At 38.8% G+C, this 19,282-nt stretch overlaps 1 protein-coding gene across 1 annotated transcript in view; it reads right to left on the reverse strand.

The window, feature by feature from the left end:
- Positions 1-205: 205 nt before the first annotated feature.
- Positions 206-19,282, reverse strand: part of PTH2R (parathyroid hormone 2 receptor) — a 103,879-nt gene continuing 84,802 nt past the window's right edge. The window contains exons 10-13 of the mRNA XM_022567555.3: positions 9,266-9,360; positions 6,316-6,454; positions 4,267-4,308; positions 206-3,164 (exon numbers count right to left, since the gene is read on the reverse strand). Coding sequence (XP_022423263.2) covers positions 2,769-3,164; positions 4,267-4,308; positions 6,316-6,454; positions 9,266-9,360 — 672 coding nt within the window. The 3' untranslated portion in view covers positions 206-2,768. The remainder of the gene's footprint in view (positions 3,165-4,266; positions 4,309-6,315; positions 6,455-9,265; positions 9,361-19,282) is intronic.

The following is a 19,282-nucleotide window of genomic DNA, read 5'->3' on the forward strand; positions in this document are numbered from 1 at the left end:
ACACATATATATGTATATGTATAACTGAATCACTTTGCTGCACACCTGAAACATTGTAAATCAACCACACTTTAGTAAAAGAATAAAAATTACAAAAAAAGAGTTCTAGTTTAATGGCAATCCTTGATAAGTGCTCAATATTTTACTTGATAAAATCAATGCACAGGTATAACTTACAGTCCTAGCTGTCTAATTGGATGCAAACATTATCAAAACCTAGAAGAAAAAATGTGTGTACACAGTTGAGATAAAGACTCCTAGCAACTGAGGGGTTGTTTGTTCCTTGAAGGAGTAGATTATGCCTTACTTTTTGTTATGTCCCTAGCACATAGCATAGTATCTGTCACATAATAGGCTCTAAGTAAATGTTCACTCAATTTGTGAATGACTAAACTTTGAGTCACTTGGTGACTCACTTAAACTTTGGTGAGTCTGAGGGCTTTATTCTTACTTGTTATTGTAAAGAAATAGTGGTCTAGCCTTGGAATTTGGGGGTGGCTTAGAATGTTCTCCACATTATCAAAATATATATATTCTTATAATTATTATGTTGCAATGACCAATGAGTCCTTTTATAATATAATGGGGCAAAATGAAATTTAAACAGTAAACAACCTAAACCAAGTATCAATATTTGTATGGAATTTTTATTTTACAAAGTGCTTTCAATATGTGATTTCTCTTATCACCTGAACATTTCTCTAAGGTAGTCAGATATCTTCATTTTAAAGATAGAGAACTTGAACTACAAAGAAAAGTAAGTGATTTATAAAGCCTTGCACAAAAGTAGCAATGGAACTGAACTTAATCTCTGGCTCAGCCCATGATGGTTCTCCTAACAGGGAGGTAGCATTAGTATGTGACAATATACTAATGATCTATAATGGGAAAGAATCTGAAAATATATATACACATATATATGTATATGTATAACTGAATGACTCTGCTGCACACCTGAAACATTGTAAATCAACCACACTTTAATAAAAGAATAAAAATTACAAAAAAAAGAGTACTAGTTTAATGGCAATCCTTGGTAAGTACTCAATATTTTACTTGATAAAATCAATGCACAGGTATAACTTACAGTCCTAGCTGTCTAATTGGATGCAAACATTATCAAAACCTGTGCATTCAATATAGCATTGAATCAAATGAATTAAGTATGCACAACGGCACCTTCGTAAACAGGATGGGAAGGAAATGACCTCTGTCTGTCACAGGGGAGGAAGGAAAGAATGAACATGGGAGAAAAGTGCAATATTTTTCAAGAGGGCATGTAGACATCAGAGTACCTTTTTCATCATAACACTATTTGCATATTTAAACCATTCAGCAAAGTAAGATGGATCAGCTTGACCTGTGTCATTTCACCTAAAAACACATTACTCTGTGATGTTTTCATTTCCTATGTGTATTTGGCTCTCCCATTAGAGTGGAAACTTCATGAGGGTCAGAGGCTAGACCATACTACAATAAGAGTTCCTAAAGCATTCTCTACCCAGAAGGAATTCATTTATTTTTTTGTGAATGGGCAATATATACATTGGCAACAGTATGCATATGGCTAAGAACATGGGACTTAAAGTCAGATCTGTGTCTGAAACCGTGTTCTCTCGATCACTAGCTGTGTGACTTTGGGCAAGTCATTCCACCTCTGTGAGTCATGCTGTTATCTGTAAAAAGGGGGACGGTGATAAGACTTACTCCATAACCTTGTGGTGAGGATTAAATAACTTAATGCTTGTAAAAACCTAGCAGGATGCTGGGTACCTAACATGCACTCAGTAAATGTTTCAATACTGCAATACACTGAAATTTCAAGCTCAGTGAAGTTCTGGGGCTACATGCTGATCTCTGTAGATGTGGAGAAGAGACATTTGGTTGATTCCCAAAAACAAAGGTAGGTGCTAAGAGAACACTTAAAAAAGTGACCCAAAATATATTTTTAAAACAAACTTTTAATTTATCCCACATGCCATCTGGAATAGAGTAACAGAACAAAGAAAAAAAACATAGAAGCAGTGTGACTATCACTATAAATGATTACAAACAAAATCAGCTTGCAGACACAAGCTCACTGACTAAGAAAACCTTGTGACATGTCAAGGTTTACAAAAGAGTGAAGACTTGAGATTTGGCTGGTCACAGAGGGGACATTCAAAAAGAGGAATACGTGCAATATTCTTTTTTGAGTAATTTTCCTTATTCCTAGAAACAAGTTTCTCACACAGTTATTATTTTAACAAAGTCCAGCCAGCTTATTTTCCAGTGTGTATTTGTTCCCAGATCTTTAATCTTTCAACGTATTTTCGGATCCTAATTGCTCCGATGAACAGGCTAAATGAATGCAATGATAGAGGTCCCTTAAAGTGAGAAAGAGAATACTAATTTGTTAAAAAGAAAATGACACATACTAAATGATCTCTATCATATTTCGAGTGATATTTATGAGAGAAAACTAGAGTAGAGCAACTGAAACGTTTGTTCTACCCAAAAGTAGCAGAAAAATGAACAATCACAGAGCAAGTACTACAGGTACTACACATCAATTCAGAAGACAATGTGATGCCAAAATAAGGTAATTATTCCACTGACACTTCTCCTTTTGTGGCTTTAGTATTTACAAGAGCCAATTCATAGAGCCTAAAAAGGCTGTGAACACTTGAATTCTGACTGTTCAGCTCTGGGGCTCAAGCAGAGGGACACTAGCCAAGCTCCTCTGCCACAGCCAGATGGATCAGCTCCTATAAGACACAAATGTTGATTCACAGCGCATCTTCGGTTTCTCCTTTGCTTCCTTCAGGGTCTGGGTTAAATTCTAATGGCGTGGATGACTCCTCCATTGGAATCGCATCTCCCTGCCTCCTGTCACTTTCCTTGGTCTCTGCATGGATCAAGTGTGGCAAGCAGTCCTGCTCCGAGTTACTCCAGACGTAGCCGGGTAAAGTCACGTGGTTGTCGGGCTGCCGGCTGGCCGTCTCGGCCGCTTTGCGGGAGATGAGCACCATGCGTGTGCTGGCCGCCACCTGCGACTGGCTGCTGGTGCTGGGCGTCACGGTAGTGAGCACGGAGCCGTATCTGTGGCCGCCGCATGGGGGCGTCCTTTTCCAGTCCACAGAGAGATTCCACCGACTCCACATCTTCTTCACCTCAGACTGAACCTAAACCGCAAGGACCATATTGTGCATCAGAAACCATCAGAGATCCCGGAACCTTGTTAGATGGATGTCTGCCTGATTTCAACGATAGTAAATCACTAAGGTTCCACTGTGCGCCAGGGACTTTATATATACAGTTGACCCTTGAAGAACACAGGGCTTAGGGGTGTCCGCATGCCCCTGAAAATCCCCTATGACTTCACAATTGGCCTTCTATATCTGGGGTTCTGCATTGGTGGATTCAACCAACCCCAGATGGTGCAGGACTGTAGTACGTATTGAAATGCAGCCAATACATATATCTGACTCATGGGAGAGGAAAAGAGGACATGGGGTTGGAGGAGAAAATGGGATAAATAGTGCCAGCTAAGGCTGTGGACGGGCATGGAAGGTACTCAGCTGGAAATGTAACTGTAACACCATCGCTTCTGCATGGGCATACTGAAGGAGGGAAATTGAGAAAAGGATTGGATGGTGAAAAGTGGGTGCTGCAAGGGCATTCGTTGTAGGGTGGGGCTCTTGTTTCCATTCTTGCTGCTGAAGATTCAATTCTGCTATTGCAACTTTCCAGAAGGGAGCTTTTTGAAAGTTCCATTGGAAGCAGTGGAAACCTGGTAAGCTGATGTCATCTAAAAGATCGGTACCATTCTTTCTCTCCAGCCAACTCCTAAATGAACTGAAATTGTCCCATCACCATCTTGTAGTTTAAAAAATGTCAAAATGTTCTAATGGATTATTCCCAGGGAAAGTTATATTTGAGTTTCTTATAGAACTTGAAATAAAATATAAGTTGAAGCATTGACTGGAATATGAAGTTCACGGTCCTTCCAAGTATCAATCTGCATTCCAGTTAAGTTGGGTTTTTGATATCAAGGGTTGCAACTGAATTGACATTGAAAAGTGCTGGAAGAGGAAGACCTTGGCTTATTTACATGAATTCTTCCTTTCTCAAAATAATTTATGATTAAAATATCTCCCTTCTCTGGGTCCACTTTGTCCTGTAACCCCTGAGGATTCTAAAGAGATTCCGGTCACATTGCGATGGCCATTTACGAGCTTACTCGGAGCTAGACCTGCAGGAGGTATGGGGTTCCTTCAAACTTACCTCTCCATTGCAGTAACAGTAGATGATAGACACAAAGAAACCCTGAAGGAGAAAATAGAATGTTTTAATTAATTAATTTTTAATTATGAAGATCACAGCACTGAAGTGTCTTGTGCCACAATGCGTAAGTTGAAAAACTGGGTTCTTTTTTAATGATTCCTCCAGAAAATTATGCAAATTATCTCTCCTAATATTTCGAAATCCTTAAATATACATGAAATTTGTCTGAGATCTTTCCTTGGTATGAACTGAACCAAATAACTAAATAAAACACGCCAAGATACATGAAGAACTGGTTTTTGTTACATTCGTTTCATGGGTTGCCACCCCAGGACCACAGAACATCCCCCAGTCAGTAAGTGAAATTTTTACACTGTGAATGCTGGAAACTACAGACATAGGGTCTTATAAGGTGAAAACACACAGAAACTTTTTTTTCACTCGTTCAAAAATATTTATTGAGTTTATACAGTGTGAAATGCTCAGCATGACAGGGATAAACAGCTTAATCAAGACAGACAAAGTCCCTGTTCTCTTAGGGCTTACATCCTAGTAGGAAATACAGATGGATAAAATATAAACAAATAGGGGCTTCCCTGGTGGCGCAGTGGTTGGGAGTCTGCCTGCTAATGCAGGGCACATGGGTTCAAGCCCTGGTCTGGGAGGATCTCACATGCCACAGAGCAACTAGGCCTGTGAGCCACAACTACTGAGGCTGCGCATCTGGAGCCTGTGCTCCGCAACAAGAGAGGCCGTGATAGTGAGAGGCCCATGCACCGCGATGAAGAGTGGCCCCCGCTTGCCACAACTAGAGAAACCTCTCGCACAGAAAAGAAGAACCAACACAGTAAAAATAAATGAATTAATTAAAATATAAACAAATAGCCACAGGAGAAAAATGTAAGATGATAAGATAAAGGCCATGCAGGCAAAACAAGTGGTATTGAAAAAGAAGATGGAGAAGATCTATCAAAGGGGGAGCTCAATGAAGACCTCCCTGAGGGGGAGACATTTAAGCTGGTTTGAGTGAGAAGAAGAAGCCAGGCCATGTGAATATTAGAGGGAAGAGCATTCCAGGCAAAGGAAACAGCAAGTACAAACCCCTGAGGCAGAAATGAACTTGAGGTACAGAAATTGTGGAAGAGCTAGTGTGGCTCAAACTTAGTGGGCATCAGGGAGCATGGTGTGAGGTGAGGTCACAGCTGGGCAGGCTCCCCGCCAGGAAGGGCTGTGCACACCAGGAAACTGCGTTTGGATTTTATTCTGACTGCAATGAGAAGCCTGTGGATATGTTCAGCAGTTCAGTGACATTATCAGATTTATTTGTTTATTTTATTTTTTATTTTTTTCCAGTACGCGGGCCTCTCACTGTTGTGGCCTCTCCCGTTGCGGAGCACAGGCTCCGGACGCGCAGGCTCAGCGGCCATGGCTCACGGGCCCAGCCGCTCCGCGGCATGCGGGATCTTCCCGGACCGGGGCATGAACCTGCGTCCCCTGCATCGGCAGGCGGACTCTCAAGCACTGCGCCACCAGGGAAGCCCTATCAGATTTATTTTTAAGATTCTTCAGACTATTATATGGAGACTAGATTGAAGGCAGGAGGTGGCAGCAAAGGAGTAGCCGGAAGAAGAGTTAGGAGGCGCCTGTAGCCTCCACGTGAGGGAAATGGTATCATGCTTTCAAATGAGATCAAATATAAGGAAGCAACCTCTTCCTCTTACTTGTCTCCCTTTCTCTTTTTTCCTCTCCCCTGCCTATCCCTTCTTTTGCTTTCACGCACATGCACACACACACATTCCTGCTCTGTAGGTGTCACATATTTTACAACAATGTGCTTTCTTGTCTCATAGCCCAAGCTTGTCTGTGAGAAACAGCTCCTGCTGTGGTCAGAGGTTAACCTGACTGACCGCTGCAGGATAGAAATGCGCAGGTGCCAGAAAATAGCCCCTTTCCTGGCCCTTGGGAGACAGGTGCGTGAACGCCAGAGGGAGGGGCAGAGGAAGGAAAAAAGCAAAATACAGGAATCAAATTACTAGTAGCACACTCTACCTGAAAGGAGTTGAAAAAGAGCTCACAGTGCATCCGGATCTCCCACCCAAGCCCAGCAAAGGAGTGGGGCAGGCACACGAACACGATGTAATGCACTCCAAAGACCAGCACCAGCACCAGCGTTGATTTGGCGAGTTTCCTGGAAGAGAATGGCAAGCCTTTTAATTAGTCAATGTAGAGTGCCTTTCCATAGAGACAGCTTGCTGGAAAACATAAAGCTCATTTAGCAGAGCTACCAGGGGCTGACGTTCCCCCATCTCTTTGGATCCACTGCTTCTGCTAGTTTTTTTTTCCTCTCCCTCTTCTTCCTGTCACTTCTATACTAAATCAGGTAGTTTATTCTCACTTCCCATGATTACTATCCCCTAAGTCTCTTTAATCTCATTTCCACTCTTCTTGCTTAAAGGATACTATTTTCATAAAATTGTAAAATGCCTTTTTTTTTTTCTCTGTCCTAAGTCTTCTTTAACTTCTATGTTTGAGACTTAAAGAGGTACCACCTCCATCCTCAATAACTGTCTTTACTTTCACAGGCAGCATTTTGGCTTGTTCTGTTCATTTTAGAACCAACTACTCCCTGGTCTCTTCTTACACTTGGATCTTCATTTATCATTTCATATTTTCTTATGAGCTACATGTGGTCAATACCTCTTGCCTTCCCTAAATATTCTCTGTCAAATATTCTGTCTCAAATTATCTATAGTTGTAGGTTTGTTTGTTTGTTTACAAACTAAGCAATGTGACTTTATTTCCTTTAACTGCTTCTTCATACACATTTTCTTGTGTATTTAGAGGAATCCCAGTTTCCAATATAATGGATTGACTTTAACATGGCCCCTAATGATTCCCAACCTTCTGGTATTTACATCCTTGTTAATCCTCTCTGCTTGAGTGTGGGCAGGACTTGGGACTTACTTCTAACCAATCAGTTATGGCCAAGATGGTGGGATGCCACTTCTGTGACTATGTTGTCCGAGAGTGTAACATACATTTTAGTAGCAGACTCTCTCCCTTGTTTGATTCAGTGAAGCAAGTTGTGAGCTGCTCTACTGAGAGGCCCATGTGGCAAGGAGAGGTGGCATCTGACCAACCCAGCAAGAACATAAATCCTGTCAACAATCACGTGAGCTTAAGAGTGGATTTTTCCCCAGTCCAACCAACTGACATCCCAATTATATCCTTGTAAAGAGACCCAGAAGCTGAGGACCCAGCTAAGTCACGCCCAGATTTCTGACAAGCAGAAACCATGAAATAGCCAGTGTGTTGTTTTAAAGCCACTAAGTTTGTGGTAATTCATTTTGCAGCAATAAAGAGCTACTCTATGACCCAAGCACATCATTTTCTAGTTAGGTTTTGGTTTTTTGCATTTTTTATCCAAGAAACAGCCAAATCAGGTTTCTTCTTTATTTCTCAAATATCCTTCTTTTTCTAAGAATCATTAATGCCCCAGTAATCTCAAATGATTATAACCTTCTTCCTTTCCTCACTAGTCTTTCTTTCAGTTTCTTTCTTCCTTTCTCCCTCCCTCCCTCTCCCTCTCTTTCCCTTTTTCTTTCTTTCTTTCTTTCTTTTTCTTTCCTTCTCTCTCTCTCTCTTTCTTTCTTTCTTTCCCTACTTACTTATTATTTTTTTTTTTTGCAAATAAGCTGTCTATTCTGTCTCGGTTTAAAGACAAGCCACTCTTTGTTCTCTCCAGAGTTTCTCAAATCTCCTCAGCAACTTTCTACTGAAAGTATAATTTCACATCATTCAGAAATTCTAGAAATTAGTAGCTTTTATTCAGAACTATAGAAATAAGTAGCTTTTATTCAGAATGAGAGAAATAAGTAGCCTTGATTCAGAACTAGAGAAATAATTAGCTTTCAAACACGACTGCACTTTTTCATTTTATGAAGAATGAAAGGCTACTTACATTTTCCATTTTTTATCATCCTTTGACCTTTGTCTTCACCAATGGAATGAGACATGAGACAAGCTATTCTAGTATAGCACAGACCCTTCACTGTAAACATAGGCATGCTTTTAATACTACCACTTGCAGCATATTGAAAATGACTGGAGCTAGCAGCTGACGGTTTGTTCATACTGTGCATCCTATTCTAGACGTCAGTCCATCTGTATCTGTACTCTTTTCTCCCTGACAGTAAATGCTGCCTACACGGTGCACGGGAATGATTCCACAAAGGACTTAGAGAACGTTTGTGAGAGAAGATCGAAATGTTGACTATGATTTCTTCCTTTCTGTGTCTGCGATAGCATTTCATGACAATGTGAGGCAGAAAGAAATGGATTCTTGTTTGGGGATTACAAAAACTAATCCACATGCACCTGACTAGTGGTGCATATGTTCAGGTGGATAGAAGCCACTTCCAAAATGATTCAGAACTTCCAAAATGATCATCGGGAGAAATGGACACACTCTTAAGATAGTTCGATAATGATTATAAATACTTAATTTGTCCTTTTCTTCAGCAAAGACTGAATAACAGACCTCCTTCAATCAGTACATTTGAAAGTTCTTAAAAATCAATATTTGGGAGGTACCAATTTGATGGGAAGATTGGAAACAATATAGCAAATACACTTTCTTGTTTTTTTTTCAGTTATGACATTATTTTAAGAAGGCAAGTGAAATTGTCTGCCAAGATCATCAACAAGAGATTACATAGTTACATAGGTTACACAGTTAATGGTAAAATCCCCGCTGCTAAGAACAGATTTTTTAAAATATACTTAGAATTTAAGCATATTGGGAAGGTTTGTTGTTATTTATATTTTCCTAAAATATATATATACTTTTCTGATAAATAACACAAGCACAATAAAACCAAACGAAAACACACATTCACAATTTAGTCTCTTACAGACATTTCAGATCAACTGATATCTGTCCTTTACTCTAAATAGTAACCAAAATATTTCCTCTGATGGATGTCTGTCCTGGAATTACCTGTATTGTTTCCTTGTGTCATGCCCAACCGCATTCGTCTCCCAAATTTTGGTAGCCAGAACTCTAACGGTATTCAGAAACAGAATAAAGTTCAGCTGAAAGAGAAGATAATATTACAAAGAATTATTAAGTTAGTCTTCAAGTTGTTTGTAAAAATTTACATAAATTGCACCTCTTTGTATTCAAAGACTGAACATTACCCATTCTGTAAATGTGAATGAGGAAATCTGAGGTAAGATACTGGAAAGATAGGGATTCTTGATTTGCCTTCATGAAAACACAGAGATAAAAGTTCAACAGCACTAGAAACTAGAAATACCAGATGATAATCTGCCAGAATCCATGGGGAATTTCCAAACCAAAGTTCAGATGAAGTTCTGTGGCAGACTTGCTGGATAAAGGATAATAGTTATTATACAAATGTAATTGACAGCCCTTTTTGAAATGAATTCCCAGCTTCCGTATCTATTTTAAGGAGAAGAATAATAGGGTTGATTTGGGGATGATGTCTCTCTTACGATGTATGAAAAGCACTGGGTGAAGTATACAAGGTTAAAAAAAAAAAAAGCCAGGTAAGATGCTGTATAAGAAAAAGTCTCAGTGTAGGCAATTAAATTGAGGTGTGGGCACCACCAGACAATCACGTTCTGGCTTTAAAACGAGGGAGGGAGGGCTTCCCTGGTGGCACAGTGGTTGAGAGTCCGCCTGCCTATGCAGGGGACACGGGTTCGTGCCCCGGTCCGGGAAGATCCCACGTGCCGCGGAGCAGCTAGGTCCGTGAGCCATGGCCGCTGAGCCTGCGCATCCGAAACCTGTGCTCCGCAACGGGAGAGGCCACAACAGTGAGAGGCCGTACCGCAAACAAAAAAAATAAAATAAAAAAAAAGGGGGGGGAGGGAAAGTATTGGTGGGATAAGACATTTTATGTCCAAGGGCCTCAAGGATCAGTGAAGAGGTCCAAAATGAAGAGGAAGAAAAGATCTCCAGGTCAGGGGTCATAAGGAGGTAGAAGCCCGAACCCCTTGGGTCCCTTAATTCAGGGAGATGTCTACAGTCCAGGAAGCGCTAGTACTTAGGAATAATGGAATTGTGGATTGCCAAGAGTGGGTTTCTGTTAATGCCAGAGCAACAGCTAGAAGAGAGGACCCATCAACTCTGCATTCCTGGGGATAAATTATCCTGCAGAGTCTCCAATCACTTCTGGAGTTTGGAGAATTTTGGTATTGGGTGATTCATGTGCCCCACTACCCAAACTAGTTGATTATCTGCATCAGCCCTTAATTCCAACCACCTTCTTGGCCATCCTACCACTGACTACCCCATGGGCAACTCTCACCAATTTCACAGCCTCCTACAAGAACTGGGGGCTGGCTTTTCAATAAGTGGTGCTGGGAAAACTGGACAGCTACATGCAAAAGAATGAAATTAGAACACTCCTTAACACCATACACAAAAATAAACCCAAAATGGATGAAAGACCTAAATGGAAGGCCAGACACTAAAAAACTCTTAGAGGAAAACATAGGCAGAACACTCTATGACATAAATCACAGCAAGATCCTTTTTGACCCACCTCCTAGAGAAATGGAAATAAAAACCAAAATAAACAAATGGGACCTAATGAAACATAAAAGCTTTTGCACAGCAAAGGAAACCATAAACAAGATGAAAAAACTACCCTCAGAATCAGATAAAATATTTGCAAACGAAGCAACTGACAAAGGATTAACCTCCAAAATATACAAGTAGCTCATGCAGCTCAATATCAGAAAAACAAACAACCCAATCCAAAAATGGGCAGAAGACCTAAACAGACATTTCTCCAGAGAAGATATACAGATTGCCAACGAACACATGAAAGAATGCTCAACATCATTAATTAGAGAAATGCAAATCAAAACTACAGTGACGTATCACCTCACACTGGTCAGAATAACCATCATCAAAAAAATCTACAAACAATAATTGCTGGAAAGGGTGTGGAGAAAAGGGAACTCTCTTGCACTGTTGGTGGGGATGTAAATTGATACAGCCACTATGGAGAACAGTATGGAGGTTCCTTAAAAAACTAAAAATAGAACTACCATATGACCCAGCAATCCCACTATTGGGCATATACCCTGAGAAAACCATAATTCAAAAAGAGTCATGTACCACAATGTTCATTGCAGCACTATTTACAATAGCCAGGACATGGAAGCAACCTAAGTGTCCATCGACAGATGAATGGATAAAGGAGATGTGGCACATGTATACAATGGAATATAACTCAGCCATAAAAGGAAACGAAATTGAGTTATTTGTAGTGAGGTGGATGGACCTAGAAACTGTCATAAAGAGTGAAGTAAGTCAGAAAGAGAAACACAAATACTGTATGCTAACACATATATGTGGAATCTAAAAAAAAAAAAAAGAAAATGGTTCTAACGAACATAGGGGCAGGACAGGAATAAAGACACAGATGTAGAGAATGGACTTGAGGACATGGGAGGGGGAAGGGTAAGCTGGGACGAAGTGAGAGAGTGGCAGTGACATATATACACTACCAGATGTAAAACAGATAGCTAGTGGGAAGCAGCTGCATAGCACAGGGAGATCAGCTCGGTGCTTTGTAACCACCTAGAGGGGTAGATAGGGAGGGTGGGAGGGAGATGCAAGAGGGAGGGGATATGGGGATATATGTATATATATATATCTGATTCAGTTTGTTAAATAGCAGAAACTAACACAACAATATAAAGCAATTATACTCCAATAAAGACTAAAAAAAAAAAAAAGAACTGGGGGCTGGGTCTTGATCCCCATACCCTAGAGGAAGGACAGAGCTGTGCTGTGAAATTGTGGAAGAAGGATGTTTTCAAGCTAATAAGAGCTACTAGTTATTGAACACTGCCTAGTTTAAATGCTCACATAAATATGATACAGGAATTTTTATTATGCCCATTTATTATGAATGAAGAAACTCTAGCTCAAAGAGATTAACTGATTTGACCTAGACTACCCAGCTAACAGCTGGAATTTGAACCAGGCCTATGTGAGTCTGTATTGTGAATTCTTAACCACTACCTTTATTTTTTAATTAAATTTAACTTTTTATTTATTGAGGTAACATTGGTTTATAACATTATGTTTCATGTGTACAACATTTAGACTTCTGTATATACTACAGCATGCTCACTACAAAAAGGTAGTTTCTATCCAGCCCCTTTACCCATTTCGTCCTCCCCACACCTTTCCCTTCTGGTAAACACTACTGTGTTCTCTGCATCTAGGTGTTTGTTTTTATTTGGTTTGTTCATTTATTTTGTTTTGGGGGGATATTGTTTCTGTTTTTATATTCCACATGTAAGTGAAATCATACAATATTTGTCTTTCTGATTTATTTCAGTTAGCATAATACCCTCAAGGTCCATCAATGTTGTCACAAATGGCAAGATTTCTTCTTTTTATGGCTGAGTAGTATTTCATTGTGTCTGAATAGATAGATAGATAGATAGATACAGATATAGCTATATAGATACAGATATAGATACGGATATCATACCTTCTATACCCCTTCAATGGGCACTTAGGTTATCTCCATATCTTGGCTATTGTAAAAAGTGCTGTGATGAGGCACTTAGGTTATCTCCATATCTTGGCTATTGTAAAAAGTGCTGTGATGAATATAGGGGTGCATATACTTTGAACTAGTGTCTTTGTATTCTTCATGTAAATACCTAGAAGTGGAATAGCTAGGTCATATGGTAGTTCTGTTCTTAATTTTCTGAGGAATCTCTATATTGTTTTCCATAGTAGCTACACCAATTCACATTCCCACCAACAATATGTAGAGTTCTCTTTTCTCCACATCCTCTCCAACACTCGTTATTTCTCATTTTTCTTGATAATAGCCATTCCAATGGGCATGGAATGATATCTCATTGTGGTTTTAATTTGCATTTACCAAATAATTAGTGATATTCAACATCTTTTTGTGTGCTCGTTTGCCATCTGTATGTCTATTCAGCTCCTCTACCCAAGTTTTTTTGTTGAGTTGTGCAAGTTCTTTATATATTTTGGATATTAATCCCATTATTGGGTACATGATTTGCAAATATCTTCTCCCATTTGGTAGGTTGTATTTTTTATTGTTGATAGTTTCCTTTGCTATACAGAAGCTTTTTAGTTTGCTGTAGTCCCATTTGTTTATTTTTGCTTTTGTTTCCCTTGCCTGAGGACACATATTCAGAAAGATATTGCTAAGACCAATGCCAAAGAGTATATTGCATATGTTTTCTTCTAGGAGTTTGTGGTTTCAGGTCTTACATTTAAGTCTAATCCATTTCGAGTTGATTTTTGTGTGTTGTGTGAGATAGTGGTCCACTTTCATTCTTTTGCATGTGGCTGTTCAGTTTTCCCAACACCATTTATTGAAAAGACCATCCTTTTCCATTGTATATTCTTTGCCCCTTTGTTTTAAATTAATTGTCCATATATGTGTGGTTTTATTGCTGGTCTCTCAATTCTGTTCCATTTATCTGTGTGACTCTTTTTCTGCCAATACCATGCTGTTTTGATTACTATAGCTTTGTAATACAGTTTGAAATCAGGGAGTGTGACATCACCAGCTTTGTTCTTTTCTCTTGGGATTTCTTTGGCTATTCAGGGGTCTTTTGTGGCTCTACACAAATATTTGGATTTTTATATTCTAGTTCTTTGAACAATGTCCTTGGGATTTTGATGGGTATTGCACTGAATATGTATATTGCTTTAGGTAATGTAGACATTTTAACAATGTTACTTCTTCCAATCCATGAGCATAGAACATCTTTCCATTTCTTTGCATAGCCTTCAGTTTCTTTCAGGCTGTCTTATAGTTTTCAGTGTACATGTTTTTCACCTCCTTGGTTAAATTTATTCCTAGGTATTTTATTCTTTTTGTTGCAATTGTAAATGGGATTGTTTTCTTAATTTCTCTTTCTACTAGTCCATTGTTAGTGTATAGAAATGCAACAGATTTTTGTGTGTTGATTTGTATCCTGCAACTGTACTGAATTTGTTTATTAGTTCTAACAGGGTTTTTTGTGGAATCTTCAGGGGTTTTTATATATAAAATCATGTCATCTGCAAGTAGCATCAGTTTCACTTCTTCCTTTTTAATTTGGATGCCTTTTATTTCTTTTTCTTGCCTAATTCCTCTGACTAGGACTTCCAATACTATGTTGAATAAAAGTGGTAAGAGTGAGCATCCTTGTCTTGCTCCTGATCTTAGATAGCTTCCAGTTCTTCCCTGTTGAATGTGTTAGCTGGGATTATGATGTTGTCATATATGGTCTTTATTATGTTGAGGTATGCTCCTTTTATACTCATTTTATTGAGAATTTTTATCATAAATGGGTGTTGAATCTTATCAGTTGCTTTTTCTGCATCTACTGAGATGATCATATGATTTTTATCTTTTATTTTATTAATGTGGTGTATCATGATTGATTTGCAGCCATTGAATCATCCTTGAATCCCTGGAATAAATCTCATTTGATTATAAGATATGATAATCTTAATGTACTATTGTATTCAGCTTGCTAATACTTTGTTGAGGATTTTTGCATCTATTTTCATCAAAGATATTGGCGTGTAAGTTTTGTTTTTGTGTGTTGTCCTTGGTGTCAGGGTAATGTTGTCCTCATAAAATGAGTTAGAAAGCATTCTCTCCTCTTCAATATTTTGGAAGAGCTTGAGAAGGATAGGTAATAAATCTTCTGAGTGTTTGCTAGATTTCACCTGTGAAACCATCTGGTTCTGGACTTTTGATTTTGGGGAGGTTTTGATTACTGTTCCAATCTCCTTAATAGTGATCAGTCTATTACAATTTTCCTATTTATTCATGATTCAGCCTTGGAAGGTTGTATAATTCTAAAAATTTGTCCATTTATTCTATATTGTCCAATTTGTTGGCATATACCTGTTCATAATATTCTATTTTAATCCTTTGCATTTCTGTGATATCCATTATTATTTCTTCTCTTTCATTTGTGATTTTATTTATCAGAGCCTTCTCTCTTTTTCTAAGTGAATCTAGCTAAAGATTTGTTAATTTTTTTTTAACATTTTCAAAGAAACAGCTCTTAGGTTCATTAATCTCTTCTGTTATCTTTTTAGTTTCTATTCATTTCTTTCCACTCTAATGTTTAGTATCTCCTTCCTTCTGCTGAATTTGGGCTTCATTTGTTCTTCTTTTCTAGTTCATTTAGGTGTAAAGTTAGATTGTTTATATGAGATTTTTCTTGTTTCTTGAGGTAGGCCTGTATTGCTATAAACGTCCCTCTTTGTACCTCTTTTGCTGCATCCCATGGATTTTGGCATGTTGTATTTTCACTTTCATTTGTCTTAAGGTATTTTTAAATTTCTACTTTGATTTCTTCTTTGACTCAATATTTGTTCAGTTGCATGTTGTTTAGTCTCCACATATTTATGATTTTTCCAGCTTTCTTCTTGTAGTTGATTTCTAGTTTCATCAGAAAAGATGCTGTTATTTTTTCAATCTTCTTAAATTTATTGAGACTGGTTTTGGGTCCCAACTTTTGGTCTGTCCTTGAAAATGTTCCATGTGCACTTGAGAAGAATGTGTATTCTGCTACATTTGGGTGGAATGTTCTGTATAAATCTATTAAGTCTACCTGGTCTAATGTTTTACAGCTGCTGTTTGCTTGTTAAGTTTCTGTCTGGATGATCTATCCATTGATGTAAGTGGGGTGTTAAAGTCCCCAACTATCACTGTGTTGCTGTCAATTTTTTCCTTTTGGTCTGTTAATTTCTTTATATATTTTGGTGATCATATGTTAGGTGCATGTTGGTGTTGTCCCCTTTATCGTTATATAATGTCCATCTTTGTCTCTTGTTACCTCTTTTGGCTGGAAATCTATTTTGTCTGCTATGAGTATGGCTACATCACTTTCGCTTGGCTGCCATTTACTTGGAGTATCATCTTCCATCCCTTCACTAGAGTCTATGTTTGTCTTTAAAGCTGACATAAGTCCCCTGGAGACAGCATTTCATTGGGTCATGTTTTTTTAATCCATCCGGCCACTTTGTGTCTTTTGATTGGTGAATTGAATCCATTTTCATTTTGGGTGATTATTGATAAATGAGGACTTAGCACTGCCATTTTATCTTTTATTTTCTAGTTGCTCTATATCTCCATTATTTCTTTTTCCTTGTGTTTCTGACTGCCATTTTAGTTTGGTGGCTTTCTATGATATTTTCTCAGTTTCCTCTTTTTTATGTTTCATGTCTCTGCTCTAGATTTATGCTTTCTGGTTACCATAATGTTTGTTTAAAATTCTCATAGATAAAATTGTTCTTTTTCTGCCAATAGCATCTTATCTTCATTTGACTACATGACTTCTGTACTTTCCTCTTCCATTTTTATGTTTCTGTCATCTCAAATTATCCCTTTATATGTTGTGAGTTTGTGACCAACTTGAAATAGCTATAGTTGTTTTTACTGCTTTTTTCCCCTTTAACCTCTGTGTTATTCTGATACAGAGTTGCAAGTTTCTGATTCTACTGATCACCTTACTCAAAGTTTTGCACACTTTTACCTTTTCGTTTAGGAAGAACAGCTCCTTTCAACATTTCTTACGAGGCAAATCTGATACTAATGCACTCCCTCAGCTTTTGTTTGTCTGAGAAATTTTATTTCTCCTTCATGATAACTTGATAACTTTGATAACTTTGCCAGATTATTTCTGGCTGACAGTTTTTATCTTTCAATATTTTGAGTACATCATTCCACTCTCTCTTGGCTTGTAGAGTTTCTGCTGAGAAATCTGCTGATATCCTAACTGGGGTTCCTTTGTAGGTTGCCAGTCTTTTCCCCTGGCTCCCTTTAAAATTCTTTCTTTGTCATTTATTTTGACAGCTTTAATATAATGTGTTGTGGAGAAGGTTTTTTCACATTTCACAATGTTTTTTCACATTGAAGTAATTAGTTGTTCTCCCAGCTTCATGGACTTCTATATCCAGTTCCTTCCTCAGGTTTGGAAAATTTTCTGCTCTTATTTCTTTAAATAAACTTTCTCCTCCCTTCTTCCACTCTTCTCCTTCTGGGATACCCATTAACATAATGCTGCTCTTCCTAATAGAGTCAAATAGTTCTCAAAGAATGTCTTCTTTTTTTAAGATTTTAATTCTCTCTTCCTTCTATCCGTATCATTTCTAGATTCCTATCTTCAAGCTCACTAGTCTCTCTTCCATATCATCTGCTCTATTTCCAGTGCTTTCTTCATCTCATTTATCAAGTCCTTCAGGTCCAGAGTTTCGCTTTGGTTCTTTCTTAGAGTTTCAGTCTCTTTGGCAAAATATTCCTTCTGTTCATCAATTTTATTCCTGAGCTTATTGAACTGCCTTCCTATATTTTCCTTTAGTTCACTAAGTTTCTTTATGACAGCTATTTTGAATACTCTATCAGTAAGATTGCAATATTCTGTGGCTCTAAGTTTGGTTTTTGGAGAACTGTCGCTTTCTTTTTGTGATACAGTGTTACCATGGTTCTTCATTGAGCTTGATGAGTTGTTCTTCTACCAGCATATTTGAAGTAGAGGACACCTTTCTTCTTTAGGTAAAGCTTTTAAAAAAAAAAAAAACTTGATTCAAAAGATTCAACAGATTAGTAGCTAGAGGCCTCTCTTATTTTCCAGTAGGGGTGATATAGCACAAGTTTTTGGTCACTTATCTGAGCTGCTTCTGGTTATATTTGAGCATCAGCATTTTCCACTCTCCACCACCTCTGTCAGAGGTGTCATCCATTGCCCTGGTTGTCGCTGCTTGTGCCTCTGGGGTCATTAATGCATTGCTGCTGCTGGCATCACTACCTGGGACATTGGTTTGGTGGGTACTTCTGCTATGTCCAGGGGCTCATGCTCCACTACCCCCCGGCAGGGTGGGGAGGGTAGGTAGCCAGGGTCCCAGGTGTCCTTACCATGTCCAGGGTTGTCAGGCTCATAGGCACTGCCACTGTGGATAGGGGCAGGCAGGGGGAGCCAGAGTAATAGGCATCTCCATAACTGGAAGGACAGGGTCATAGGCCCACTGTCACTGTTGCCTGGATCTCTTTGGCCAGGGGCATCACTTTGGCTGGAGGGCTGGAGTCATATGTTCTGCTTCCCCTGATATTACCAGGTTCTCTGGGGCTGCAGGCTCAGTTACCATGGCTGACGGTCCAGGATCATAGGCACCACCTCTGCTGTTCTGTCTGGTTCTGCCTCTTCCATGTGTTTCAGCCCACCCACCTTTAGATGTGTGGGATTCTCTGATGTCCTGCTGTGTTGAGCAAAGGCACCTTTGTTGAGTTATGGATGTTTTTACTGGTTGTAGACTGAAGGGGAAAGGCAAAGAGAGTGCCACACACTGCCATGATGCTGACGTCACTCTTAACCACTATCTTATACTTTGTTTTCAGAAGGATAAAAAGATTCAAAACATGAGAGTTGAGGATTTTCATTCATCCTCACCCACTACAACACCTGACTGATGTCCACATAATCTTTTTCAATAAGAAGGTGAGAAACTACTACTTGTCTATCACATGAGTGCTACTTTCTGAATGGCCAAACTTATTTCATGCTTCATTAATTCCCCTCTCCCTAAGACTATACTCCCTGGCAATACAAATGCAGCTGGGAGTGAAAATAGTGGGGAGTGATGCTGTAACTACTGTGTGAAGGACCAAGTGCTAGGAGCTGAAGCTGGCAGCGCTGTGGAAGCAATGTTAGCTGGGTAATGTCATTTGCCATTCCTTATTTCTGGAAAAAATAAAGAATTACAAATGGCTTCAGATGGGCCAAACTGAAACTCCGTCCATATTAAAATGCCCATGACCAGGGACTCTGTACTCAAGTCAGTAGACCATACTAAGTAAATACTGCAAACTCCCAGAAACTTATTAAAGAAGACACACACCAATTAGTCCATTGGTTTTATAACTCAAAGGACAGCAAAGTGGATTATGGAAAGAATTAAGAAAAATAGAACTTG

The sequence above is a fragment of the Delphinapterus leucas genome, chromosome 8, assembly GCF_059928025.1.
Source record: "Delphinapterus leucas isolate spDelLeu-1000000601 "Yukka" chromosome 8, BTC_Dleu_Yukka2, whole genome shotgun sequence".
NCBI lineage: Eukaryota > Metazoa > Chordata > Mammalia > Artiodactyla > Monodontidae > Delphinapterus > Delphinapterus leucas.